Source organism: Heteronotia binoei, chromosome 16 (assembly GCF_032191835.1).
Source record: "Heteronotia binoei isolate CCM8104 ecotype False Entrance Well chromosome 16, APGP_CSIRO_Hbin_v1, whole genome shotgun sequence".
Classification (NCBI taxonomy): Eukaryota; Metazoa; Chordata; class Lepidosauria; order Squamata; family Gekkonidae; genus Heteronotia; species Heteronotia binoei.
In genome coordinates, this window is record NC_083238.1 from 43221607 (window position 1) to 43249261 (window position 27655).

The 27655-nt window shown below is 45.7% G+C and overlaps 1 protein-coding gene across 1 annotated transcript in view; it reads right to left on the minus strand.

Moving 5' to 3' along the window:
* CALCRL (calcitonin receptor like receptor) overlaps positions 1-27655 on the minus strand; it is a 49884-nt gene that overhangs the window by 13019 nt on the left and 9210 nt on the right. Inside the window, exons 3-7 of the mRNA XM_060257307.1 lie at positions 25784-25894; positions 24677-24789; positions 15417-15508; positions 11201-11327; positions 6117-6270 (exon numbers count right to left, since the gene is read on the minus strand). Coding sequence (XP_060113290.1) covers positions 6117-6270; positions 11201-11327; positions 15417-15508; positions 24677-24789; positions 25784-25894 — 597 coding nt within the window. The remainder of the gene's footprint in view (positions 1-6116; positions 6271-11200; positions 11328-15416; positions 15509-24676; positions 24790-25783; positions 25895-27655) is intronic.

Below are 27655 nucleotides of genomic sequence, written 5' to 3' on the forward strand. Positions count from 1 at the left end.
ACTTGCCCAACCCTTCCCCTTTTATGCTGGTCTCACAGCTGAGTCTTGATGGGCTTGTGAGTGGGCTGTCAGCCTGGCTCAGTTGTCCCAGACAGGGCTTTTTTTGTAGCAGAAACTCCTTTGCATATTAGGCCACACACCCCTGATGTAGCCAATCCTCCTGGAACTTACAGTAGGCCCTATGCTAAGAGCCCTGTAAACTCTTGGAGGATTGGCTACATCAGGGAAGTGTGGCCTAATATGCAAAGGAGTTCCTGCTACAAAAAACAGCCTGGTCCCAGATGATCCTTCTGCATTGTCAAACCCAGGTGCTGTTGGGTGGCTAGGTGCACACTTCACCTCCTTTTGAGGAGTTCCAACTGCGCCCTCCGGTGCCAGCGCTCAAGTGGTTCTGGGGATTGGGGCAGCGATGCCATCTATGATACCTCATCTGGATCCCAGGTTTTCAAGCCGCTGCCTTCCGGGGTTACCCCTCAACAGACCCAACATTCCTGGGGGCTGACGGAACACTATCAGCATCCAATTGTGCCCTGAGGCTTGCCTCTGCTTTAACAGTGCAGTTAAATCTTGTCAGGACCAGCCGGCTCAGGCTAACCCATGACAGAAACTTCTGGGCGAGCACTAGAGCATCATCCTAATGCAATAGTGATGCTTCCGGGTAATGCTGGAAGTGATCTCATTGAGCAGCGACAGAGATCGCCATCACTCCTCCAGAGTAAGCACCTGCCTCCCCCCACCCTCACCTCCTGCTGGTTGCCAGGCTATCGACCCTACTTTTAAAAGACAAAAGGATAAATAAGACAGTGTGGTGTAGTGGGTAGAGTTTCTGAGAGACCTGGGAGACCAACTTTAAATCCCCATGAAAGTAATTAACTCATGGAATTCACTGCCACAGGAGGTGGTGGCAGCTACATGCGTAGACGGTTTCAAGAGTAGATTGGATAAACATATGGAGCAGAAGCCCATCAGTAGCTATTAGCCGCAGGGTGTAGATGGAATTCCCTGACTAGGGCAGTGATGCTCTATACCCTTGGTGCTGGGGAGTGGAGAACAGTGGGAGGACTTCTAGTGTCCTCCCCCCACTTGTGGTCCTCCTGATGGCACCTGGGGTTTTTTTGGCCCGTGTGACAGAATGCTGGACTGGATGGGCCATTGGTCTTATCCAACATGGCTTCTCTTATGTTCGCTTATGTTCTTAATTGGTTTGAAATCCAGAGCACATTGCCAGTGAGAGTGCTGGGGTCTAGAACCTTCAAGGGCAGAGGACTGGGTTGGGGAATTTCGCCCCCACACACATGGAGCCCAAGGTGAGGAAAGATGGCTTACTCAATTGTGAGTACATGCGGCTGTGGACTACACAGTCATATGTCCAGTACCGACTCTAGGGTGTGGGGCGCCCCAGACAAGCTCCCTGTCCACCGCCCCACCACCACTGCCCCTGCCCTCCCTTGCGCTGCAGTAGGGAAGGGAGGGAGTGGATGGTGGTGGTGGCAGTGGCGGGTGGGAGAGACGCAAATTTAGGCGTTTGTCTTGGGCACCGGGAGAGAGGGGAGCCCAATTTAGCACCCGCTCCCAGCGCCCTAGGCGATTTCCTAGTTTGCCTAGTGGGCGAGCCGGCCCTGCATATGTCCAGCCTGATTGGTGAGGTCACCTGACTAGCAACACATCTGACAGGTCAACTAGACTCAGGCCAGCTTGTGGAAGTTTGACATGAAAAAAGATCATTCATTTTAGTTTTGCACTTCTATTTTGGACACCTGATTCTTGACACCTTTGATCTAGGTTGAGGTTTGTGTGGCCAGAATACCTGCTCTTGGAGTTTGGGCTTTGAAACTGCCTAGATTCTGTGTGTCAGTCTGATCAGGTAACATCTGGATTAGAAAACCAAAGCTTGTATAAGTATCTTAGGTTCACTATTTAGATTTTATTGTTTTCTCCTTGCCGTTTGCAGCTCTTACAATTGTATATTTCTGCACATTTTCTTTAATAAATTTTATTAATTACATCCTGTTATGTTCTTTGGGTTTTGGATTTCAGTTTAAATCCAGTACTTTTGACCTATGTTGGCTAAAGCTACCACACTAATTTTTTGGGAACTCAACTTCCAAGGATTCCATCTTGCAGGGCTCACTTCTTTATTAACATTTGGAAGTGCCAGAGACTCTATCCCTTGGTTTGTAGTTGGAGAAGTAAAGGGACAAGTGGTGGCTGATTTCTCTAGGGTCATAGAAAAGAATCATAAAGTTGGAAGGGACCTCCAGGGTCATTTAGTCCATCCCCCTTCACAATGCAGGAAATTCACAAATACCGCCAGTGACCCCTGTTCCATGCCCAGAAGATGGCAAAACAAACAAACAAAGAAAAACCCCTCCGGGATCCTTGACCAAACTGGCCTGGAATAAAATTGCTAACTGACCCCAAAGTGGCTATCAGCATTCCCCTGGGACTGTAAAGAGGGGTCATGAGAACTAAGCACTGATGCAACCCTTCCTGCCCTCCCCCTCATTATCTGCGTAAGTTCACAGAACCAGCATTGCTGACAGATGGCCATCTAGCTTGTGTTTGAAAACCTCCAAAGAAGGAGAGCCCACCACCTCCTGAGGAAGCTGGTTCCACTGAGGAACTGCTCTGTCTCCCTAATGTTTAGCTGAAACCCCTTGATTTAATTTCAAATCACTGATTCTGTTCCAACCTTCCGGGGCATCAGAAAACAACTCCACACCATCCTCTATATGATACCCCTTCAAATATTTGAAGATGGTGATCCTATCACCTCTCAGTCATTTCTTCTCCAAACTAAACATACTGAGTTCCCTTCGGCCTTTCCTCATAGGACATGATCTCTTGATTAACACTTGGAAGTGCTAGAGTAGGGGTGTCAAACGTGTTCCGGGGGTCAAATCAGGCCCCCAAGGGGCTCCTATCAGGCCCTCTAGCAACCAGCTGTCATCTGCTTCCATCTCCCTGTCTCTTGGTTCCTTCTGCATCACAGCTTGTTTGGCCAGGCTTGCTCAATCGCACAGGAACTACAGAGCAAAACCTCCATTGTCTGAGGCTCCTCCCTTGGGGAGGAAGTTGGGGAAGGAAGAGCTTGCTTTGCCAGGCTATTGCAATTGCACAGTAGAGCTCCTGAGCCAAGCCTCTCTTCCTTCTATTGGCTGAGGCTCCTCCCCCTCCTGGTCTCCTGGAAAAGGAAGGAAAGAGCCAGAGCTTCCTTTGCCCAGTTCCCTGGATTCCATGGGAGAAAGACAAAAAAGTACCTTTAAGACCAACAAGTGCTAAGGTTTTAAGCATATTTTAAGCTTTTAAAAATATATATTTAATTGTGTTTGTCTGTGTCCTTTATAAAGTTTATATCTCTGCTATCTAATCTTAAATAGGTACACATATGGCCGGCCCAACATGGCCCGGCCCAACAAGGTCTCATTTATGTCCAATCCGGCCCTCATAACAATAGTTCCACACCCCTGTGCTAGAGACTCTGTCCTTGGTTTCTGGTTGGAGGGCCAAATAAAGGGACCAGTGGTGACTCGTTTCTCTGGGGTCATGAGGATTCAACTCCACAGCATTTTACCTGCCTTATCACTTTAGAACTTTCATCAACCTGAACCAGCCAAATCCCTGGAGAGAGCCCAACCAGTCCTGACAAATACTCAGTTGGAAGTAAAAATCAAGTACACGCCATCCCACTCCTGAGAAGCAAGGCAGGGACTGCTTCTGTATCTGCTATCTGATGGTGGTACAATGAGAGGCAGGAAGTGATTCTCTGCAGGCAGTGCTTCCTGCTCATGACCAGACGGCCCCTTCTTCAACGCAGCAGCCCACAGGATGACTCATCTGAGATTCAAGTTGGACTTAACTCTTGTGTAGATCAAATGGCCCAGCTGAAATGCTCATGTTTTCTGCGCTAAGGGCAGCCGAAGCGGGGCTAATTCTTTCTATTTTGGGGCTCACTCTGGAAAAAAGGCAGTCTAAGTGATAACTCATCTGAGAGCCATGAGATTCAGTTTGGTGTAGTGAGACCCAGTTTGGTGTAGTATCCAGAGGTCATTTTGTAGAAAAATAGGTGGTGGAGCTCATCCAGGGATTGTTATGCAGCTGCACATACTATTCAACGAACAAGGAGGTGGAACTCTCAGAAGGAGGAGGCGGAACTCTCAGAAAGGTTCAGGAGCTGCGCTCCTGAGAGCTCCCACTGAATCCGAGGCCTGGTAGTGGTTAAGTGTGCGGACTCTTATCTGGGAGAACCGGGTTTGATTCCCCACTCCTCCATTTATAGTTGCTGGAATGGCCTTGGGTCAGCCATAGCTCTGGCAGAGGTTGTCCTTGAAAGGGCAGCTGCTGTGAGAGTCCTCTCAGCCCCACCCACCTCACAGGGTATCTGTTGTGGGGTAGGAAGATAAAGGTGATTGTGGGCCGCTCTGGGATTCTGAGATTCGGAGTGGAGGGCGGGATATAACTCCAGTGTCTTCTACATCAGAGGCTCAATGGCCTCCCCTCTTCCACACCACTCCCCAGTTGAGATGTGTCTTCGCTCTGTGAACAAAGCCGGTCCAAAGGAACTGCTGGGAAAATAAACCTTGGCCTGACCTCCTACCCTAGGCATGGCGAGACTTCTTTGAAAATAAACAGCCATTCCTATATAAACACCTCCAAGATGAGAAACAATGAAGAATCGCCCCTCAGTGCCTTTTCATAATAGAGGGCTATTCTCTCGCCCACAAAGGAGGAGTCGTTTCCTGGCTGGACAAATGTGCGGGGCTTCGCTTTTTGAGAAGATAAGGCTGTTGCATCAGCCGCTAAGTGCTCAGAACACTTTAACTGGGAATTTAAGCCTGCTCCTCTCGTTAAAACAAAAGGGGCAAATTAGAATGACAGGTCATTCATCTTTGGTTTTAATTTCCCAGCCCCAAAAGCAAAGCAACGGAGATTGCAACATTGTTCACCATTGACATGTTCTCTTGAACAACACAAATTGGGTATGGAGCCCATTGTATTCTATGGAACCATAAGATAGAATGGCCCATAAGGGGGCGTCATTTTTTTATTTTACCCCCCCCCCTCAAAAAACATGTAGATCCGGTCCTGCCTGTGAGGTGGGTGGGGCTGAGAGAGCTCTCACAGAAGCTGCCCTTTCAAGGACAATCTCTGTGAAAGCTATGGCTGACCCAAGGCCATTCCAGCAGCTGCAAGTGGAGGAGTGGGGAATCAAACCCAGTTTTCCCAGATAAGAGTCTGCACACTTAACCACTACACCAAACCGGCTCTCTTTAGAGGAAGAGGAGGACAGATTGGATTTATACCCTGCCCTTCGCTAGCCAAAGGAGTCTCAGAGTGGCTTACAAATCTCCTTTCCCTTCCCCTCCCCACAACACACATCCTATGAGGTAGGTGGGGCTGAGAGAGCTCTTCCAGAACTGCTCTTGAGCAGTACAGCTCCAAGAGAACTTGTGGCTGACCCAAGGTCACATCAGCAAGCATATGTGGAAGAGTGGGGAATCAAACCCAGTTCTCCCAGACAAGAGTCCATGCACTTAACCACTACACCAAACTGGCTCCCAAGCCAAATGCTCTGACATTAGGATAACAAACAAATGACTGTGCCCAGTGTTCCCTCTAAGCAGTGTGAGCTAGCTCACAGATTTTTAGCCTCTGGCTCACACATTTCTGTCTTAGCTCAGGAAGGATGGCCCCAGAGCAAATTAGGAGTGCAGGAGCTCACAACTTTAATGCCAGTAGCTCATGAAGTAGAATTTTTGCTTATGAGATTCCACAGCTTAGAGGAAGTATTGACTGCCTTCAGGCATAGCTTGACGTACTTGCGTTGGAGGATGAAGGAAGGAAGAAAGGGAGAGAAAGAAAGGAAGAAAGGGAGAGGAAGGAAGAAAGGGAGAGGAAGGGAGAGGAAGGGAGAGGAAGAGAGAAAGAGAGAAAGAGAGAAAGAGAGAAAGAGAGAAAGAGAGAAAGAGAGAGAGAAAGAGAGAGAGAAAGAAAGAAAGAAAGAAAGAAAGAAAGAAAGAAAGAAAGAAAGAAAGAAAGAAAGAAAGAAAGAAAGAAAGAAAGAAAGAAAGAAAGAAAGAAAGAAAGAAAGAAAGAAAGAAAGAAAGATTGCCTACCCCATCCAAGCAGGTAATACCACAACAGGTGCTGTTTCTCTGCAAATACGGCCACCACAATGAGAGTGTGCAGATAAATGCCTTCGCAGAGCATCCAAAAGTAACTGCAAACCATTAAATAAAGGTGAACGAACTGAGCTACTTTGCATCCAACCTGCAGAGAAGGGGAGGGGGGGGAACAAAACACCACAAGTTTTTACACAGCACATAAATCAGGCGCATCTTCCTGCGCTATGGACGAGTTGTCAACTGTGTTAGCAATAATTAAAATGTGAAGCAGCAGCACTGGTTCTGTAAGCTACCAACAAGCTAAATGATTTTTTCCTCCTTTTCCAAATGTCACGTTAATGTCACGCTCGTTATTTAAAATAAGCCTGGCATAAGGTGTTTGATACATCAATGTACGTCAGTGACGGCTAAACTGTTGGTCTCTGAACTTCATACACGCTGACCGATCCCAGTTCTAGCAGAGACATCCCCAGGAAGAAATCTTGGCTTTAGATTTTCGTTAGGAAGTGGCTTGCTCCACCTGATCTCTGATTTACTGTCCTTGCTGGTCGCCATATGGAAGCAACATACAGTACCGGCCCTAGGGCATGGGGTGCCCCAGGCAGGCTCCCTGCCCACTGTCCACCCACCGCCGCCCCCTCCCTCCCTCCACAGCGCCACAACACAGCACTGCGCTCCATTGCCCACCTGATCGAACAGGGGAGCGTGCTGTGATGAGGCTCGGCCCTACCAGCTTCGACACAGCCGGCATATGATTGTTTTGACGAGAGCGCTGGAGGTTTCTCCCCCCTCCTTTCTGGAACTGGAAGTGAGGTCAGGCCAAGCCGTGGCACACTCCTCTGATCGCGCGGGTGGAGCACGGCGTTGTGGAAGGGAAGGGAGGGGGCAGGCGGTGGTGGCAGCAGCAGCGGTGGTGAGGGGAGAGAGAGGCAAATTTAGGCGTTTGTCTTGGGCACGGGGAGGGGGGAAGCCCAATTTGGCGCCCCCTGCTGACACCTTAAGCAAAAGTCTAATTTGCCCAGTGGGTGAGCCAGCCCTGCCAACATCGTCCTCCCATTTTCCTGCGTCGGTGATGTCATGATTAAGTCTGCATTTATAATTCAGAGAAGATCCACATATTTTTGTAAACTGAAAGGTTGCTGGAATTTGCTAAGCAAACAGGCTGGCTTCTGTATTTCAGTCATTTTGACATACAGAGAACTCAAAATGGTGGCAGGAAACAGCTCCTGTGGCATAGCAGTGGCCGTGCCAGGAAGCCAATAGGGGGGGCAGCCAGGACTGGCCCTTCCACTAGGCATATTAGGCATTTGCCTAGGGTGCCAGTCCCGGGAGGGTGCCGAATTAAGCGCCCCCATGTGACTCACAGAGGCCTTCCCCGCTCTCGCGCCAGCTTCCTCACTTGCCTGCTGCCTTTCTCGCTCTCGCACCACCTTCCCCACCTCCATCTCTTCTCCCTTGCTGGGTGGGCTGTGGAGCCCAGCACCACAGGGTGGTGCCACAGAGGAGGGCTGTGGGAGGACAGGCCTGCCTAGGACGCTGTGCACCCTACGGATGGCCCTGAGGGCAGTGGTAAACTGGCTTGGTGTTCTGAGAGAAAAGTGGCAAAGAAGTGCAACAAGGGCTACTGAAATCTTTGAATTAGCTCCCCACTCCATGCGTGAGCATCAGGAAAAGCAAATTTACCTTGCCTACCATACTATATAAAAACATATTTTTTTAGATCGATGGCCCAATAAGCTGGCTACTAGTTTAAATTTCCCATTCAAAGTTTCTATTTCTGTTTTGTTACGTGTATATTAAGCACATATATGCAATATTCATATGGACTTGTAAAACGTAGCTTTAGCAAAACCATGCAGTGGAACTCTTACTGAGTTTCTTAGGAGCAGAGCTGACGGAAACCGCATTTACAAGAATTTTGCCTTGATACAATTCAAATCAACGTCCTATTCATCCTCCACAGAGCCCATGATAAGGATGCCACCTCCAGATGGGACCTTGGGATCCCCCAGAATTACAGCTTATCTCATAAGAACATAAGAAAAGCCATGTTGGATCAGGCCAATGGCCCATCCAGTCCCACACTCTGTGACACACAGTGGCCAAAAAAACCCAGGTGCCATCAGGAGGTCCATCAGTAGGGCCAGGACCAAACTAGAGATCAGTTTCCCTGGAGAAAATGGATGCTTTGGAGGGGGGACTCTGTGGCACTGTACCCCACTGAGACCCCGGTCCTTCCCAGGCTCCACCCCCAAATCTCTAGGAGCTTTTCAACCTGGAGCTACCCCTCACCCCTCCATACACACATCAGTGGCCAAAGAGGACCTAGCAACCCTTCCCCGTGGTGGCATATGCAGTCTCCATTCTGTTTTGCCCTAACAAGTTTATTATTTATTTATTTATTTAGTAGGCTTATATTCCGCCTTTTCCCATAAACGAGCTCAAGGCGGATCACAACATATAAAAACAACCATAAAAACCTACATATCAAAGTTAAAACATCAAATTAAAATTAACAATAAAAACAATAAATAAAACGCACCACCGGCAGACAGGGCACAGCACATCAATAACCAGTTGTAGGCCCACCTTAAACGATGGTAATAACAATAGGATAGCACTGTAATAAAGCATGATGTCACCACAAGGGAGGCCAAATGATGGAATAATAGGACGACCACTGCTTCAACCATAGGCCCAGCGGAACAGCTCCGTCTTGCAAGCCCTACGAAACGGCAGTAATTCAGGTAGGGCCCAGATCTCCACAGGGAGCTGATTCCACCAGGCAGGGGCTAGGGCTCAAAAGGCCCTGGTTGAGGTTTCAGGCTGAGAGAGTGTTATGGGCCTGAGATTACCCACAGAGTTTCATGTCACAGTGGCTCTTTGAACTTGGGTCGCCCCCAATCCTAATATGATACTCTTAACGATTATACCACAATGAATTTCAAATATCCTATCAAAGGAGAGCCTCTCTGTTTCAAAAGGAAATCAGGCCATAAAACCCTTGAAAAATATGTCAGTGAGAATCTAACAGGACTTCTAGACAAGTCAAGAAAGTAGGAAAACTGCAACAAAATCGTTATTTTAGTTTAAATAACCAGTTTTGCTTCTGGAAATGTTCTGTTCAAAACCATCCAGGAGATTTACTGTCGATTTAACCAGCTAGGTCTAAGGTACGATTTTTTCTTGCAGACTTTGACATATGTCATTTCTTTTTCTGCAAAATAAAAGCCCACACTAATTGCCTGTTCTGACTCAAATTATGGCCATTCCTCTGCAGTTAATTCATGCACACAAGAAGTTTCTTTCTCGCTTGTGAGCAGCCCTTGACCACCCTCAGACACCCTCAACTGTGAACAAACATGACATGAAATTGCGATTGTTTCCACAATCACAGTAAGTTGTCTCAGTCACAGGGCATGCTAATTCTACCTGTCAGGGCTTTTTTTGGTAGAAAAAGCCCTGCAGGAACTCATTTGCATATTAGGCCACACCCCCTGATGCCAAGCCAGCTGGAGCTGCATTCCTGTGTGTTCCTGCTAAAAAAAAAGCCCTGCTACCTGTGATCACCCATTCTCATGGCGGGTTGCATATGTAACATCTATTGTTGCAAAGTCAGAATTGCATGAGTATACAATAAGGCGGGCTGAATCTTGTGGACAGGGATGGAATTCTAGCAGGAGCTCCTTTGCATATTAGGTCACACACCCCTGATGTAGCCAATCCTCCATGAGCTTACAAAAAAGAGCCCTGTAAACTCTTGGAGGATTGGCAACATCAGGGGTGTGTGGCCTAATATGCAAAGGAGCTCCTGCTAGAATTACATCCCTGCTTGTGGTACATCATCACCACAGAAAGTGGGGAAGGGTTATTTTTGCAGATTGCCTCCTTTTGCTGTAGACTTCTGACTCCCCAATCTGACTGTTTTTTTGGGGGGGGGGAATCTCTTGTCTATGAGGAGCAGCATTTTGGGGATCATATTGGGCTGCAACAGGAGGGGTGATGAGGGAGTCCAACGCTGCTGATGGAAATCTCTTCCATTGGCAGAACTTTGGTGTGGGATCTGAGTCAACACCCTGTGTAAGAAACTCTGGATTGATGCATCATTTAGCTGACCGTACAGCCTCTGAGCATACAGCAGGAGTCATCGGCAGGGTTCCCTCTAAGCTGAGTAAATGTTGGCCAGCTCACAGTTTTTAAGCCTCCGGCTCCCACATTTTTGTCTTAGCTGAGGAAGGATGGCCCCAAGGCACACTGATTTATGCAGGAGCTCACAACTTTAATGCCAGGAGCTCACAAAGTGGAATTTTTGCTCATAAGACTCTATGACTTAGAGGTCACTGGGGAAAGTAAGGGGGGAGTTGCTGTGAATTTCCTGGACTAGACTGCCCTCTGGATCCCTTCCAGCTTTATGTTTCCTATGTTTCTATGAATTGAATTAAATGATGCTACTTATAAATCAGAAAGAGAACCAAATACTGTCTATCTTCGGGGCCTGTCTATCTTCGGGACCGCCTTTCCCCATACATGCCCCAGAAAGCTCAAAATCTGCTTTCTATCCCTGGACTAAGGGAGGGCAGACTGAATTCTGCAAGGGCCGGGGCCTTCTCAGTGGCAGTGCCAACGATGTGGAACACTCTCCCAAAGGCCATAAGGGCCCTGCAGGATCTTTCCCAATTCCGCAGGGCCTATAAAACAGAACTATTCTGACTGGCCTATAATAGCTAAGTGGGAGAGGACTGCCACTTCAATATAGGCTGAGCAACATCACTTAGGAAGAACCGGGACCATCATATGGACCACTGATGGATAAAGGAAACTGTGAAATCAATGTGAACTAAACTGCCTGCTGAAGAAGGTTGTGATCCCGCCTACTTAATTTTTTCTGAGTAGGACCACAATGTTGTTTTAACCGCTTTTAATACTGTTAACGCTTATTGTTTTTAATACTGTAATTTAATACTGTTATTTCTGATTGATTCTTAGCTGCCCTGAGTCCATTCACGGAGAGGATGGGATATAAATCCAAAGTAAATAAATCAAATAAATGAAATAAAAAATACATTTTCACTTACCGGATTGGCTGTGACCAACTGCTGATTGTTGGCAACTCCAGAAAGGCTGATAATTGTGACAATGGAGTTGCATACAAAAGAAAAAAAGAGATTCTTATGCAAAGTGATCCGTTGGCAACTCAGGCTCCTGAAAGCAAACGCACAAGAGAAAACAGTTAACAGTTAGGGTCAGGAGGGAATCCCGCCTATTCCTCTCCTTTGTGCAAACACAGCGCACATAAAATCACTTGAGAATGGGGAGCAGTTGACTGAAAACAGAGCAGTTCCCCAGATATCAGTATCCTTAAATATACTGGTTTCACAGACTAACGCCCAGGGCTTTTTTTGAGCAGAAATACACAGGAACACTGTTCCAGCTGGCTTGGCACCAGGGGATGTGGCCTAACACGCAAATGAGTTCCTGCTGGACTAATGCCCATCAAACTATCATGAGAAGGAACTCCTGTCTTCATTTTTCATGCCTATGCTTTTACTGGAAGAAATCAGGAGCAGCGGGAGGCACCGCCAGGAAATCCGCCATGTAACGCTGAGGTAAAAGCCCTTTATTGCCTGAGGCCTTACAGGGCCCAAGACTTGACTCAGGATCTTGTGGAAATTTGTGTGAAGCAAGGTCTGCTCTCATCTGACAAAACAGTCAACCCGCTCACCCATTTAGACAATGACCCGTTTAGAAAAAAATTGTTTCATTTCTGTGTGCAAAGGCTATAAGGAAGAATGCTTTTGGTCTTACTGTACATTTAAAAAAAAAGAAAAAGCAGTTTAATTTAGCATCCATTTAAAAAGCCGGTGCAGAAGCTATATGCTGGCTTAGCAAACTTCCTGGAGCATGGTCAGAAAAGTTCAGGAGTTAAGAACATATGAGAAGCCATGTTGGATCAAGCCAATGGCTCATCCAGTCCAATACTCTGTGTCACACAGTGGCCAAAAACCAGGTGCCATCAGGAGGTCCAACAGCAGGGCCAGAACTCCAGAAGCTCTCCTACTGTTGCCCCATAAGCAACAAGAACAGAGAGCATCACTGCCCCACTCATAACATTTAATGTATAACCAGGCTAATAGCCACTGATGAACTTCTGCTCCATATATTTATATAATCCCCTCTTGAAGCTGTCTGTGCTTTTAGCCACCACCACTTCCTGTGGCAGTGAATTCCACATGTTAATTACTCTTTGGGTGAAGAAGTAGAATATTGCTCAGCTCCTTTTCATTACAGGGAGGCTAGAAAGCTTTCCTGATTTGCTAGCAGTTCTTTACAGCTTTTTTATTTTTAAAAAACATTTTGGGGGTATTTGCATAAATTTTGTCTGAGCTAAGCTTCCAGAACTTGGGTAATAAAAATGCAGATGTGCAGAATCTCGTTTGGATCCACCATAATGTATACATGGACAGGATTTCCACCTGCGGAGCACAAACTTTCCTCTCTCCCTCTATCCTGCCGCATCCCCAAATGCCCCCTGTACTGAGGTCGGAGATGTTCAGATGGCAACATGCTTTATTAGTGAGTACTTCCCACCACTGATCGCCATAGGCAGGCTGCGTTCGTCCCTTTCAGGCACCGCCTACAGGCGCACTGTGCTGTACTTTCCGGGAAGAACACCAGACACAACATCCCCCCAAATGCTACTTCCTGGGGACAGGGGAATTTTCAGGAGCAGCATTTCAGAATGCATTTAGGACTGCAGGAGAATGGGGAAGGAGAGAAAGCGGTACTCCATGGGTAGAAATGCTCTAGTAGATCCAAGCCTCTGATATTACATGGCAAGTTGATTTACAGTGCAATCACAGTATCATAGAGTTGGAAGGGACCCTCCAGGGTCATCTGGACCAACCCCCTAAACAGGTCTACTCAAAATCCTACTCCAGTCTATTTAGTGGGGCTGACTCGCAGGAAAATGTTCTCAGGATAGCACTGTTAGAACCCCAGGGTGGTGATGCTCAATTAATAATGTGGCTGAGCATTACAACCAGGGCTTTTTTTTTTGTAGCAGGAGCTTCTTTGCATATTAGGCCACACCCCCTTGATGTAGGCAATCCTCCAAGAGCTTATAGGGCTCTTAGTACAGGACCTACTGTAAGCTCCAGGAGGATTGGCTACATCAGGGGTGTGTGGCCTAATATGCAAAGGAGCTTCTTCTAGAATTCCACCCCCAGGCTACACCCACCTGATGTAGCCAATCCTCCAAGAGCTTATAGGGCTCTTAGTAAAGGGCCTACTGTAAGCTCCAGGAGGACTGGCTACATAAGGGGGATATAGCCTAATATGCAAAGAAGTTCCTGCTACAAAAAAAGTCCTGATTACAACCTAGGCATAATTGGATTCTGATGGGCACCGTTTGCTATTGGCAATAGGAAGGCTGGGAGGGATGATGTGGAACCCACATGCAATGGCATACTGAAATGGCATGCAAAATAACAGTAGGCCGTTCAGGATTAATAGTGACTGGAAAAGAAACAGCAAGAGAAAGAGCTGTCATTTACAAATCAAGCCGCTCTTTATTCATGCGGGAATTAAAGAAGAAAATATTCATGTCATAATGTAAACGACTATTAAATCTGAAGGCATCAAAGAAAATTTTAAAAAAATGATTGCAGCTGTTCCTGTAAACAACAAATCAAAGAAGGAGAAGAAACACTTTCTTCTGAAACATTTGTAAGCAAGAGGAATGATCAGTATTGATGCAGGAGATTCAAGAAAACGTTCAGCTGCGTTTAAGAAGGGATTGGAAAGTCAATGAAGCTCAATAGCCTTCTACCAATGGATAAAGGGGTTTCTTCTTTCTATAACCAGTTGTTCAGAGGCTTTATGATGCTCAACCAACTGTTGCAATCTGAGGATTAAGTCCAAAGAAAATTATAGAGTGGGAGCAGAATTATTCTATGTATGAACTGTGGAAAACTGGATAATAAGAACAAAGATTAATAATTGTGGCATCCAGCAGATACAATGGATAGCCTTAATCTCCATGATCTGAGGAAGACAGTATGAAATGAAGCTGAACAAATCCAGAGTCTTCATCTATGTGCTGGAATTCAGGACTGTGACTTTCCCCATTGGGATATTTTGGACTTCGAATTACTACAGAATTAACTTTCGTTTCTTTAATTAATGTTTAAATTTTCCCTATGAGCCCTACTGTTTGGATTGTATTATTGAACACGATGCTGCAGAATCTTGGAACTTTGTAAAAGACATAACAAACTGATTTTCTATATGACAGGATTCTCTGATATAGCACTGTGATAAGAGTGATTCTCTGACTGTATATTGTATAACTGTGTGCTGAAATTCTAATAAACACAATATACCCTAGTGCAGGGGTGGCCAAACTTGCTTAATGTAAGAGCCACACAGAATAAACATCAGACATTTGAGAGCCGCAAGACTTGAATGTCAGATGTTTGAGAGCCGTAAAAAAAGGCAAATAGATGGGGGAGGAGGGAGGGAGAGAGGTGGAAAGAAAGCAACGTTAAATGCATTCTCCAAGCTACTGGCTGGCTGGGCTTGGAGAAGTGATTTAAAGAGAGCAATGCCTTCTCCAAGCCAGCTGACAGGGCAGTAGGGGCTTCAAGAGCCACACAATATGTGTCAAAGAACCACAGTTTCGCCACCCCTGCCCTTGTGGTCTTTAAAAATATAGTCTTTATTGGTGTACAGCATCACATTGGTATGGTTTGACAGTTTTTTACTTATTGAACGGTTGATAGTTTTAACTTACTGGACAGTGACCCTTGCTGTGATTTATGGATAGAGCTGCCATATTCTGTGTAGCCACTAGTCTACCACAATTCTCTATTGATTTAGTCAATTTACTTTACTATTATTTTATCCTCTGCATACCAATCTTCTATGTAGTTTTCTATATATTTTTTTTGGTATTGTATGTATTATCTTGTTGGACTATGGCCATAAGCAACAATTCATCCACTCATTCAGTTGTGAATAAGCAAAATGGCTTTGCTCAGCCACTACCACATCCAACTGGTCAAGAGAACTATAGCCAAAATATCTGGGATGCCGGATGTTCCTCTAGCCTTTTCTGAGCTCATATCAACAACCAGACAAAGCAAAACGCAGCATGAACATGCTATCTAATCCCCTTCTTGTTCTTTCACTCCTCTGCTCAAGACACCATCCATCTCATATTATTGAAACGAGTACAGAGCTCGCAACCAAAATGACTAGGCATTACAGACAAAGAACTCAACGAATACTTACTTAAAATAGGAGAATATGCCAAGGGAAATCAACAGTGAAACAATGGAGAGGCTGTGGCCAATGATAGTGAGATAGTATAAATTCAGAGCTGTCTGCAAGGAGAGACAGAAATAACTGTGAGAACTGGAACCGTAGCAAACTGAACTCTAGGCCAGTCCCATCCCGAATATTCTACGCAGCAGCCGAATAACAGACACAGCAAACAGCCAATACTAGTCTAGTGCTTTATGTCAGAAAAATCACTAAAATTTAAACTTGAGTTATAAACTGAACTTGGATCCTTAAAAAAAACTGAGCATTTTGTTTCCATAAGGTTTGGACTGGAACCAGATTTAGCATTCTCCAACTGAAGTAGTTGGTCAATTACCGCACAACAGGGCAATTCGGAAGCCAGAACCGCTGGCTTTAAAACACCAGAAGTCCTTTCTGTGCTTGCTTACTTTCACTGAGGACACATGTGGATTAAAAAATGTGATTCATTCATAGTGTGTCTATTAACTATGTTAAGCAAATAAGCATGCTTTTACAAAACTCATATGCACTGTTGGAAGCTTTCTTTAAAAGCATATGACAGATACTTTAATGAACTGTACTTGACATATGCAGAGTGGTAAAGCTGCAGTACTGCAGTCCGAAGCTCTGCTCACGACCTGAGTTTGATCCCGGCAGAAGCTGGGTTCAGGTAGCCAGCTCGAGGTTGACTCAGCCTTCCATCCTTCTGAGGTCAGTAAAATGAGTGCCCAACTTGCTGGGGGCGGGGAGTGTAGATGACTGGGGAAGGCAATGGCAAACCACCCCGTAAAAAGTCTGCCATGAAAATGTTGTGAAAGCAACATCACCCCAGAGTCGAAAACGACTGGTGCTTGCACAGGGGACTACCTTTACCTTTTTATTTAATTGACATATGGGATTGTTAATTTTCCTTCAGTGGTCTTAGGTGAGGGAGCAGAAAAAAAATATAGACAAACATGAATGATAGACAAATCACAAATACAGGGAAACCAGGGTCACCCACAGGCAAATCAGTGGTTTCCAAGTACTTGGGGAACCCCCCTCACAAGTGGGGAAATGTGGCTTGGTAAACTAACCAAAAGAAAAATACCGCCCCCCACCGCCACCAATGTTCTCTCCAAGCTGCAGAGTCTTGTGAGCAAAAATTCTACTTTGTGAGCTACTGGCATTAAAGTTGCGAGCTCCTGCATAAGTTAGTTTGCTCTGGGGCCATCCTTCCTAAGCTAACGCAAAAATGTGTGAGCTGGAGGCTGTGAGCTAGCTTACACTAACTCAGCTTAGAGGGAACACTGACCCCCCACACACCACCAATGTTCCCTCCGAGTCTTGTGAGCAAAAATTTTACTTGTGAGCTCCTGGCATTAAAGTTGCAAGCTGCTGCATAAATTATTGTGCTCTGGGGTCATCCTTCCTGAGCTAAGACAAAAATCTGTAAACGAGAGCTCACGCTAACTCAGCTTAGAGGGAACACTGCCCCCCACACGCACCAGAAAAAAACCCAGTCTGTGAGATATGTCTGCATTCCCCAGGGCATGCAAGACAGAGCTATTCCACTAGGTATTCCACTAATGTAATTTTGGTAGACTCTACCATTAATACAACTGCTAATTTTTATGCCAAAAGCATTGGTTTGCTATGTGCTGAGTTTTTAATTGGATTTTATTGGAAGAAGATACTGTTAAGAGAATTACAGGATATCAAATAACATTAAATACAGTTCAGTATTTGGGTATACATCTGTCTGGACAAAATAAAACACTTTTTATGGACAATTACAAATATACACGGACAAACACACAAGGAGACTTGACAAAGTGGTCTAAACGAAAATTATCACGGATGGGAAGAATATTCAGAGTAAAAATGTTGCCAAAACTGTTGCCAAAACATCCTATTTCAAATGCTACCGATTTCCATACAAGAAAAAATTGTGGTGGATTGAGAAAAACAAATAAATGTGTTTATTTGGAATGGCAAAAACCCAAGAATTAAATTTGAAGTGTTGCAAGATGAAAAAAAAGAGAGAGGAAGACTGGCAGCTCCCAAAATTAAGCTATACCATCAAGCAGCCAAACTAGTTTGGATTGCAGAATGGATAAAAAAAATCCGAATGACAGATTAATGAAATTAGAAGCAGCAGGGCTAAAGAATGGGCTTCATTATTCTCTTTGGATCAACTCTGAAAAATAAAGGACTAGACAAAAATCATGTAATCAGAGACAACTTACTTTGGACTTGGGGGTCGTTAAGAAAAAGGATCAGCCCCACGATACCTCCTATAATGTCACCATTATATGCATATCAAAATAAGCATGAGAGAAGAAATGATGTTCTCTTAACTTACAAAGGTATGATAAATGCCCAAAGTGAAATGAAACCTTTGGCAAAAGATTCAAGAAAGAAAGAAGACACAGTGGCTAGTTTACCTTCAATCAATCTCCAGACTTAAGAAATATCTTTTTACAGAAAGAGAAGGACTAAGAGATCTGAGTTTGAAAAAACAATTACACAGTATAAAGATCATTTGCTAGGACAGTTTTACGAATTATTATTCCAATATGATACGGCGATGGAACAAGTTAAAGTATGCATGATAAAATGGATGCAGAATGTTGACAAAGAGCTAGAACTTCAGGCTGCCAGACAACCTTATACTATACTACCCTCAATGCCATACGATAATTATTATTATTACTACATAGGCCATGAGGTAGAAGGGTTCCCATGCTTTCTCTGCTCCCCAGATCTCTTCTCCTGTGGATCCTCAAGCCAGAGTTGCCAGGTCCCCTTACCTTTCTGGCGTGGGCCTTTGGGGGACATTCCGGCAGGTGGGCAGGGACCCAAATGATGTCTTAGATCACTTCTGGTAAAACCGGAAGTGGCCCAAAACAGGAAATGACTGGCAGCCATTTGAATGGTCCCTAGGGGGAAGCAGAAGGAAACACTCAAATGCTTGCTAGCCATTTCATGGCCAGTTCCGCTCCCCCTCGCTCCTAATCAGGGGAAGAGGAGCAAAACTGATTGCAGAAAAACTGATTGCAAAATTTGCTGCAAACCTTCTCAGCAAACAGGGTCGCTGAAGGCTTGCAGCTATCTGAGTGGTCCTTTCTGCTTCCTCACTCAAATGGCTGTTCTGAGGCTACACTTCTGGGTTTCCGGACCGCTTCTGGTTTTACTGGAAGTGACCTGAAGAGCAGAGGGGAAGCCCTGCACAAATCGGGGGATCCCCCACTGGGACCGGGGGACTGGGATCCCTACCTCAAGCAGAGTGTAGGTATTTAAAGGTGCACTATTATAGATATTTATTATAAAATACATTTATTATTTAGTATAGTCTGGTCTGCTTCTACCTCTGCCTCAGGAGACAGGGCTGGTTGCTGCCAGCATCAAGTCCAAGCTGAGAAAGTGCAGTAGAACATTAGAAACTGATTAACTTCTCAATGTGGCCTGCAAAATGTGACCCATTAAGGCCTTACCTCTGGGTTCTGTTTCTTTCCTAAAACAGTTACAAACAAACAAGGGATGGGTGGGGGTCGAGGACCCTACTACCTTCAATTTGGTGGGTCACAAGCAATACTCCCTCTAAGCTGTGGAGTCTTATGAGAACAACTTCTACTTGGTGAGCTACTGGCATTAAAGCATCTGCATGAATTAACTTGCTCTGGGGCCATTTTTCCTGAGCTGGGCCAAAAATATGTAAGCCGGAGGCTAAAAAACTGTGAGCTAGCTCACGCTAAGAGCCCCGTGGCGCAGAGTGGTAAAGCTGCAGTAGTGCAGTCCAAGCTCTGCTCAGGACCTGAGGTCGATCTCAGCAGAAGCTGGGTTCAAGCCAGCTTGAGGTTGACTCAGCCTTCCGAGGTCGGTAAAATGAGTACCCAGCTTGCTGAGGGGAAAGTGTAGATGACTGGGGAAGGCAATGGCAAACCACCCTGTAAGAAGTCTGCCGTGAAAACGCTGAGAAAGCAACGTCACCCCAAAGTCGGAAACGACTGGTGCTTGCACAGGGGATTACCTTTACCTTTCTAGCTCACACTAACTCAGCTTAGAGGGAACAGTGGTCACAAGTTGGGCAAACTGGTTCTAAGCTGGGCTGTGTGCCTGCCCCTTCCTCTTGTAAGAGACCAAGATGGAACTCAGAGCTAATTAGAGTTCAGCAGGTTCAAGTCTCCTCTCATCCTTCGGAAGGAAGCCACGAGGCATCTATAAATAGACCTTGTGAACCCATGAGACTTGACTGAACTGTTATTTGATAGGGACTGCGATGGGCCTCAAGCTGTTATCAAATTGAATGTGCCTCCCAAACTTCCAAATTGAATGTGCTTCTCAAACAAAAAGTGTATTTATTTATTATTTATTTGTTATTTATTACTTTCGATTTCAATCCCGCCCTCTCCGCAAGCAGGGCGGCTAACAGTCAGTTCAGATATATAACCAATAAAATACAATTACGTTTAAAACATTTTATGGTGCTGTGTAACTACAATATAGGCGGGATATAGAATAGGTTTTTATACCCCGCTTTTCTCTACCCTGAGGAGTCTCAAAGCAACTTACAATCGTCGTCCCTTCCTCTCCCCACAACCGACACTTTGTGAGGCTGGAGGGGCTAAGAGAGTTCTGAGAGTATAGTGACTGGCACAAGGTCACCCAGCAGGTTTCACAGGGGAGAGCAGGGAATCAAACCTCATTCTCCATATTAGAGCCCACTGCTTTTAACCACTACTTTGGCCGAAGGAGGCCAAATGGAAAGCTAAGAGGGAGAGGGCCTTCTCGATTACAGCTCCCCACTGGTGGAACCAGCTACCAGAAGAGGTACGGGCCTCGCGGAGCCTCAACCAGTTCCGCCGGGCCTGCAAGACCATCCTCTTCCAGCTGGCTTTTTAACGTGGAATTATTGTACCTTCACCATGGAAACTATGTTTTATATCAAGATCGTAGCACCAAATCAAACTGTGTTTTTAAATTGTTAGTTTAATTGCTGTTTTAAATGAAATTGTATATTTAATGAACTGTTATGAAATTGGGTATTTTATTGTTGTATTATTGTAACGTTGTATTTTATGCTATGTAAGCCGCCCTGAGCCTGCTTCGGCAGGGAGGGCGGGATATAAATTAAAAACCCCTACAGAGGACAGAGGAAGACCCCTACAGAGGACAAGGTGATCATCCTTGGCGACTTCAATGCCAGAGTAGGTAAAGACTCGGAAGCCTGGAAAGGAGTACTTGGCAAACACGGCATTGGCAACTGCAATGACAATGGGCGCCTCCTGCTAGAATTCTGCATGGAGCACCAGCTCACCATCACCAACACTATCTTCCAGCAGAAGAACAGTCTGAAGACAACCTGGATGCACCCACGGTCCAAGCATTGGCACCTTATCGACTACATTCTGGTGCGCCAGAGAGACCTTCGAGATGTCTTACACACCCGAGTAATGCCCAGCGCAGAATGTCATACGGATCATCGTCTTGTACGCTGCAATCTCCGTCTTCACTTTAAACCCACACCCAGGAGAGGAGGTATCCCTCGGAGGAAGTTTCAGGTTGGCAGCCTCCAGTCAGCCGAAGTTAAAGCTGCCTTCCAGGCAAAACTCCAGTCAAGAATTGAGGACCTCAGTTGCCCCACAGACCCTTCTCCAGAAGCACTCTGGGAACACCTAAAAACTACCGTCCTGCAGATCTCTGAAGAAGTCCTCGGGTTCTCCACAAGGAAGAACAAGGACTGGTTTGATGAGAACAATCAAGAGATCCAAGAATTACTGGCAAAAAAGAGATCTGCCTACCAAGCACATCTTGCTCAGCCCTCCTGTCCTGGGAAAAAAGCAACCTTTCGCGCTGCATGTAGCAACCTCCAGCGCAAGCTTCGAGACATTCAGAACGAGTGGTGGACCAAGCTTGCAGAGAGAACCCAGCTGTGTGCAGACACTGGTGATTTAAGAGGGTTCTACGAAGCCCTGAAGGCAGTATATGGTCCATCATATCAGGCTCAGAGTCCCTTGCATAGTGCAGACGGCCAAGTGCTCCTCACAGACAAGGCATCCATACTGAACCGGTGGTCGGAGTATTTTCAGGTTCTCTTCAGTGCCAACCGCGTAGTTCAAGATTCAGCAATCCACCTCACCCCACTTCAACCGGTGAAAACAGAGTTGGGTGAGATCCCCACCCTAGAAGAGACTGTTAAAGCCATCAAGCAACTGAAAAGTGGCAAGGCAGCAGGAGTTGATGGAATTCCACCAGAGATCTGGAAGCATGGGGGCACAGTACTACATAGCTCACTTCACAAAGTACTTGTCACCTGCTGGGAACAAGGCAAATTACCACAGGACTTTCGCGATGCAATCATCATCACCCTATACAAGAACAAAGGGGAAAAGTCAGACTGCTCCAACTACCGGGGGATAACCCTGCTCTCCATCGCAGGCAAAATCCTTGCCAGAATACTCCTGAACAGACTGGTGCCCACCATTGCAGAAGAACTCCTCCCAGAGAGCCAGTGCGGCTTCAGAGCTAACAGGAGCACCACCGACATGGTATTTGTTCTCAGGCAGCTCCAAGAGAAATGCAGGGAACAGAACAAGGGTCTGTATGTGACTTTTGTCGACCTTACCAAAGCTTTCGATACCGTTAGCAGGAAAGGCCTGTGGCAAATCTTGGAACGTTTAGGATGTCCCCCAAGGTTCCTCAGCATGATCATCCAGCTACACGAAGACCAGCGAGGCCAAGTCAGACACTGCAACGACCTCTCGGAGCCCTTCCCAATAGGCACAGGTGTAAAGCAAGGCTGCGTTCTCGCGCCAACTCTCTTTACGATCTTCTTTAGCATGATGCTTCAAAGAGCCGCAGTAGATCTAGATGAGGACGATGGTGTCTACATCCGCTATCGCACCGATGGCAGCCTGTTCAACCTGAGGCGATTAAAGGCACACTCCAAGACAATGGAAAAACTCATCCGAGAGCTACTGTTTGCTGACGATGCTGCACTCGTCTCCCACTCGGTATCAGCTCTGCAGCATATGACGTCCTGCTTTGCAGAGGCTGCCAAGCTATTCGGCCTAGAAGTTAGTCTGAAGAAGACAGAAGTTCTCCACCAGCCTGCACCCCAGGAAGATTATCACCCTCCCTGCATCACTGTGGGTGAATCAGTTCTGAAGACAGTCCAGCAGTTCAGCTACCTGGGGTGCATCATCTCCTCAGATGCCAAGATCGACAAGGAGATTGACAACAGGCTGGCAAAGGCAAACCGTGCATTTGGCCGACTGCACAAAAGAGTGTGGAGCAACAAGCATCTGAAAAAAGGCACAAAGATCAATGTTTACAAAGCGGTTGTGATGACAACCCTCATCTATGGCTCCGAATCGTGGGTTTTATACCGTCATCACCTGCGACTCCTTGAGCGCTTTCATCAGCGCTGCCTTCGCACCATCCTCAACATCCACTGGAGTGACTTTGTGACCAACACTGAAGTCCTCAAGCGGGCAGAGGTTACCAGCATCGAGGCACTGCTGTTGAAGACGCAGCTGCGCTGGGCAGGGCATATTTCTAGGATGGAAAACCACCGCCTTCCCAAGATTGCCCTGTATGGCGAACTCTCCACCGGCCATCGTAATAGAGGGGCACCAAAGAAGAGGTACAAGGACTCCTTGAAGAAATCCCTTAGCACCTGTCACATCAACCATCACCAGTGGTCTGACCTAGCCTCAGATCGCAAAGCATGGAGGCACACCATCCACCAGGCTGTCTCTTCCTTTGAGAACACACGCATAGCTGGTCTTGAGGACAAAAGGAGATTGAGGAAGAATCGCACTGCTAAAGGACCAACCCTAAATCAGACTTTTCCCTGCAGCCGCTGTGGCCGGACCTGCCTGTCCCACATTGGTCTTGTCAGCCACCAGCGAGCCTGCAGCAAACGTGGACTATTGCACCCTTCTTAAATCTTCGTTCGCGAAGCCAAGCCGAGAGAGAGAGATTATTATTATTATTATTATTATTATTATTATTATTATTATTATTATTATTACATCACACTGGCCTTGAACAGCCATGTTCACTGTGGTGGCCTGTAGAACATCTTGGAAGATATTAGACGGCGAGTGGGGTGAAACCTTTCTCTCGCTCTCTTTCACCTTCTTTGGTATAGCTGTAAACCTGGTAATTAAAATGCTACACGCTGGGAAAGATTGAAGGTAAAAGAAGAAGGGGATGGCAAAGGATGAGATGGTTAGTGTTATCGATGCAATGAAAATGAATTTGAGCTATCTTAGGAGGACAGTGGAAGATAGAAGGGCCTGGCATGATGTGGTCCATGGGGTCGCAAAGAGTTGGACTCAGCCGTGTGACTGAACAACAACAACGTGCATTTAAAATTCATTGCATTTAAAATTCATTTTTTAAAAATGTATTCACTTTGGTATTTAAACCCTGTCATGACGAGTAAAATCTCTAGGGTCTCAAGTACAGATTGTTGGCGGAATTGTAAAACTAAACGCTACCCGTATCATATGTGGTGGGAATGTCCCACAGTGTCAAACTTTTGGAATAAAGTGGTAGAGCAAATAAAACTTATATTTGATCTAACCATTCCAGTAGATTTTAAACTTCTTTTATTTGATATCTGGCCTGATAAACTGGTGAGTAAAGATCAGAAATCTTTAATCTTGACAATGTTGGCGATAGCTCATATGACAATTGCTAAAAACTGGAAACCCCCACATACTCCACGATTGAAATGTGGTATGATAAGTTATGGGGCCAGTATATACTGGGTAAGACAATGGATAACTCTTTCTTCAAAAATGATACTGATATGGCTATAGATTATGATTTCCTTTGGGCCCCTGTTTTGGAATTCTTTGGGAATATGTCCTTTCTGCCTAACAGAATAAATTGTAGGTTTTTTCTTAATTCTTAATACCTAGCATATTATGTATTGTTTTTTGTAAATTGTTTGCTATATGCATCCAATGATCTAAATTGGATTCTCGTATGTTGGATTTGTATTTCTGTTATTTGTTTTCCCAGTGTTCCATATGTTCCCCTTGTGTTGGATTGGATTCAATAAAATAAAATAACTGTGGGGGAAAAAATAAAATTCACTGCAATACAACCTAAACAAGTTTATTGGAAATGGGGGGGGGGGGGCAAGTTTGCATATTTGAGGTTCAAGCTGCAAATTCTACAGTGGTTAAACAACTTCTGAAATGCCCTTCTGGATGGTGACATGCACTGGGGGGGGGGGGAGGGGAGCCTACCTGTAGTTTTGAAGTTACTCCTAAGGTGCACAGTGTGTAGTTTGTCCATGTTCTGTTACTTTCCGGATGTATAAACCAGTGTCCACTTTGGTCACAGCTCTTAATAACTTTTTCTACCATAGGACAGAATTATGGAGAAAGTGGGGGGGGGGGGGGGGGGAGAAACAGTCAATACACATGCTTATCAACACGCAAACTTTGTAATTCTGCAAAAAAGAAATGACTCTTGTATTTACTTCCAACAGATAGAGGGGAAAGCGTATGCCACAAGGATAGTCAAGCTTACCATCAGTTAAGTGCTATATGCCAATGTCTGGTAGGGTTGCAACTCCAGGTTGGGAAATTCCTAGAGATTTTTTTGGGGGGTGGGGGGAGAGAGTAGTGCTTGCAGAGGGAAGGGTTTGAACAGGGACTCTCATGTTATCCAGTCTTCTTCTTTTCTTTTTTGGCCACTGTGTGACACAGAGGGTTGGACTGGATGGGCCACTGGCCTGATCCAACAAGGCTTCTCTTATGTTCTTATCTCTATTGTTTGGGTATCTGTTGTATTTCTGGGAGCTTCCAGGTCCCCACCTGGAAGTTGGCAGTTCTAACATTTGGGAAGAGCCAATGACTTAGTGGCTACCTGCCTTTCATGCAGAATAAGGCTGCCAGACCCCTTGGTCCGGGAAGGAATCCCCGGCTTTCAGGCACTCCTCTCCTCTCCCCTCCCCCCGACTACCCCCTCTTATCTCTGAGAAGCGGCAAAAAACCATGATGGGCTCATTTTGTAGCAGGAGCTCCTTTGCATATTAGGCCACACACCCCTGATGTAGCTGATCCTCCAAGAGACTACAGAGCTCTTAGTACAAGGCCTACTTGTAAGCTCCAGGAGGACTGGCTACATCGAGGGGGTGTGGCCTAATATGCAAAGGAGTCCCTGCTACAAAATGAGCCTTGATTCTACTTGCATTTTGATTTCATTTCTTGCTTGTATATTAAATAAAACCAGGCTACAATTTCTATCTGTTCAAAGGAGTGATTTTTTAGAATGGTAGGAGGTTGTCAACACCTCAGTTCCCTGAGAAGGTGCTCACGTCGTCAATAAACAAACTTTTTGATGTTTACCTGATGGATCAAAATCCTGGAAGTAATCAGGGCAGTTCTGCACCAAACTGGTTCCTGCAGCCGCACTGTCCCAACACAACCACCCATCCCACGTTCTGTTGCAGTGCGGACCTAGAAAGATAAGGAGAAACCAAGCTGTGAAGTGTTTCAATGCAATCTGTAATTGAACATATCTTCCAAGGGGAAAAAAAATCAAATCAACCAAAAGAAATTGCACCTCGTCTGTTACAAGATTTGCCCATATATAATTGCCATATGTTAAAAGCAGATTCTGAGGGTCCTGTCTTACTCCGGGACATGACCAGAAAACAGAGCCCAAAAAATAGGCTACCCAAATGAAAGCATGTTGCTAACTAGACTGGGAGCTTGATTTTCAGTGGCTTCTATGCCACCTAGTTCATGGTCAGGCCTTGAATTCAGCAGGAGCTCACAGGAGCACAGCTCCTGAACCTTTCTGAGGGTCCCCCCTCCTCCTCCCCACCTACCTTGTCCATTGAATAGTAGGTGCAGCTGCATAACAATCCCTGGATTAGGAGAGCAGGCAGCCAGTCAGCCACCAGGGGCTTTGCCCTCATTAACACCCGGAGAAGCCCGCACCACCCTTTCTCAACTTCTTATGTGATCTTGGGCAGCGGGTGGCTTGCTGGCCTTTTGACTGGGGGGGTGGGTAGCCCAGGAGAGCCCCAGGTGAGTGAGGCCTGCTTGGACTGGCTGGATCTCTAGCCAGCCCAAGCAGGCCTCGCTCACCCATGGCTCTCCTTTCTTGCATCAGGTTGCTTTTGGCTGGTGGGGGGCAGAATATGCTAATGAGTTCCACCACCTATTTTTCTACAAAATGACTCCTGGTCATGGTGATGGAAAAGGTAGGAGATTTAATTTCATCTCTTCACCCTGTTCAGTGCATCCCCCAGACCCACAGGACTGTTAGCCCATGCGAGTCTCATGACCCCAAGAAATCACCCTTCCAGGCCTGGAAAGGCATGTGGAAAGGAATTAGGTGTGCGCAAAAAACTTAATCCCCCCCCCCATTTGGATCTACTGCCCCCCCATGGTATTTTTTACCTGAATCCCAATACAGTACTGATGTTAGGATTCAGGAATATTCAGCAAACCCAAATTTATTCAGCTCCATTATACCCTATGGGGAGTGTCCTTATAGGGTGCAATGGAGTTCAGAAGGCATTTAAACTTTAAATGCTTCCTGAGTTCACTTGCCAAGTTGTACCAGCTTTTATTCAGGAGTGGCTATTTCAGTATTTCTCTAATCTGATTCGGCTGAATAAATACCCCCCCCCCAAATACGGATAAGTGGAGAATGCACTTTCTAATTGAAGATAAGAGCAATCGCCCAGAGAGATGTGCAACATTTTGTTCTGACTTCATCAAAACAGATCCTTGGGTGGCAAGTAGCGACAGCGCAAATACTTTTGTAGTATGCAATTGCAACTTGCGCTGAGAAAAGGTCTGATTAAGGACTGTGGATTTCGCTGTACGGCTCCACAGAAAACTCATGGCCAACAGTTCTTGAGAAAGAATAGTTGAAAGGGGCGGAGAAGTAGCCCACTATAGGATCATATTGCAGAGTGAGCATCAAGTCTTGGAATTTTCTTCATGAACTTAATAATAATAATAATACTTTTTATTTGTATCCCGCCCTCCCCGCCAGGACAGGCTCAGGGCGGCTCACAACATACGAATATAATATACAATAAAACAATACATAGTAAATACAGTTACAATTATAAAATCAGCATTAAAACATTAGCAACTTACATTAAAATTAACATTGTGGTCCTATAACTTAGGTCTTTAGTAAAATTCAGTGACTAAAACATGTCCAGCGAGACTTTCTTGACTCGGCATAAGGTGAAG